At 51.8% G+C, this 2,037-nt stretch overlaps 2 protein-coding genes across 2 annotated transcripts in view; one reads left to right on the top strand and one right to left on the bottom strand.

Annotated features, from left to right (window-relative positions):
• LOC102681653 overlaps nt 1-2,037 on the bottom strand; it is a 31,885-nt gene that overhangs the window by 23,531 nt on the left and 6,317 nt on the right. The window lies entirely within an intron of this gene.
• LOC102670780 overlaps nt 851-2,037 on the top strand; it is a 4,231-nt gene continuing 3,044 nt past the window's right edge. Inside the window, exon 1 of the mRNA XM_031514071.1 lies at nt 851-2,037. This exon is cut by the window's right edge and continues 14 nt beyond it. Within this exon, the coding sequence (XP_031369931.1) occupies nt 863-2,037 (1,175 nt within the window). The 5' untranslated portion in view covers nt 851-862.

The following is a 2,037-nucleotide window of genomic DNA, read 5'->3' as shown; positions in this document are numbered from 1 at the left end:
CGATTCGAAACAAATTCTCTGGAGAATCTCGAGAGAAGAAGAGAGCAAAAGATACGAGGCATATTCTTTCTTTGGACGATTAGAAAATTTGTGCCGATTTCCAGATTAGACGGCCCCCCCTCCCCTCCGAATTGTAAAAGCCTGTCGTCGGCTGCGTTTCGCACGATCATGAATTTATCGAATAATTGATCGAAACAAAATCTTGCTTCTTCCACGATTCGAAACAGATTCTCTGGAGAATCTCGAGAGAAGAAGAGAGCAAAAGATACGAGGCATACTCTTTCTTTGGACGATTAAATTCGTGCCGATTTCCAGATTAGACGGCCCCCCTCCCCTCCGAATTGCGAAAGCCTGTCGTCGGCTGCGTTTCGCATGCACCTCCTATTAGAAATCGCACCCCCATAATTGCGAATGCAACGGCGGAAGTGAGCGTGCTCGTCGCTGCTCGGTGCACTGTCATTAGGCACTGCCAATATCCCGATCGGCGCACGGGAAAAATACACGCTTCGTACGCGGTCGCAGGAAAGGGGGAGGAAAAAAAAGGAAGAGAAAAGAAGGAAGAGAAGAGATAATAAAAAGGGGGGCCGATCGATCGGCTGGCTATAAAGCAACCATTTTTTCGATACGTGCGATCAGTTTTCGCGTCGCGATTCGTTTCAATTTCTCTTTTTTTTCCTCGATGTCGATTGCCATACAAGTACAGCCGTCGACTTTTTCACGAATAGACAGATAGATCCTGAAACATCTAGGATCTATTTGAAAATGACGCGTCGACGAGTTTCGCGCGGACTCGATTGAGCGTCATCGTCGAGAGGAAAATACATCAATATAATTGATCGAATAATTCGAGCTGAGATCCAGAATGTTCCTGTTATCCAGAAGAGTATCGAGGTTCTATCCGTTGCTCCTGTTCGTAGGGGCGAACCTGGTGACCTCGATGCCCGCTCCGTCCTCGAGGCGATCGTCCGAGCTAGCCTCGGATGACGTGGCTGGGGACGAAGGGTTCTCCAACGTGCCGAAAATTCTGGAGATTCAGTTACCTTTGAGGATCGCGACGAAGGAGGATTTGGTCGCCTGGGCCAGGTACGTGATGGGTTTGATGGCGTCCCGCATAAACATCACTCTGACCACGGTGAAAGAGTCGCCCTCGAGAATTGTAGGGAGAGCGGAGAAAATAGCGAAACAGTATCCATATGTTAAAAATACGGCGTATCGATACTTGGAAGGCGGCGGATCCATGGCCGATGGCGGCCGACATTTCGTAAAGAGTTTCGAGAACGCGAGATACGCGGAGAACGTGAGAAACGTTGGACGCGTGACGAGCGCCGATCGGGACAAGATACCTGCGGCTGTCAGGATCGCGACAGAGAACGTCGACAGACACGTCGAAAACTCGGTGCAGAACGGAGACGTTCAATCGTCGGGAGAGAGGGTGTACTCCACTTCCCGGTTGCCAGCGATAGCCATGGTCGATGGAGCGATTGGCAAGGGTTCGTTCAACGATCGACGACTTTTCCAACCGATTTTCGCCATCTCGGATAGTACGATCCCAAGCCCTCTCGATATAAATATCCCCAAGCCTGGAATCGGCAAGGATCCAGACGCGAACGACTCGTTCGATACGAATTTTTTGAAAACGGGAGATCGGCAATTGTTCGTCCCACAATTTCCCAACTTTGGGCCGGCCATCGAGCTGAAACCCAACGGCATCTTTCCAGATACGAGCGCCGTCTCGCCCCCTACCAGGGCTTATCTACCCGTGACCACGACCACCGCCGACAACGTCGAGTTTCCCAACGATCCGTTCGTGGCTAGACACCTGTTCGACGGTGTCGGGAGGAACGTTTCGAGCAACGTCCTTCCGGAGACAGTCACTCCGCTCTTCACGGACGAGATTACCTCCTCCCCGCCAACGAGAAACCTTCCCCTCGTCCCATCTCGAAACAGGAACACGAGCTCGGCAACGCCTCTGTTCAAGGCGGTTCCGTTCGAGGCGGTGATCACGTTCACGCGCGACGAGCCTTACCATATCCGGGC

This window comes from Apis dorsata, unplaced genomic scaffold (assembly GCF_000469605.1).
Source record: "Apis dorsata unplaced genomic scaffold, Apis dorsata 1.3 scaffold_882, whole genome shotgun sequence".
NCBI classification, from domain to species: Eukaryota; Metazoa; Arthropoda; class Insecta; order Hymenoptera; family Apidae; genus Apis; species Apis dorsata.
This window is presented reverse-complemented; position numbering and strand designations above follow the sequence as displayed.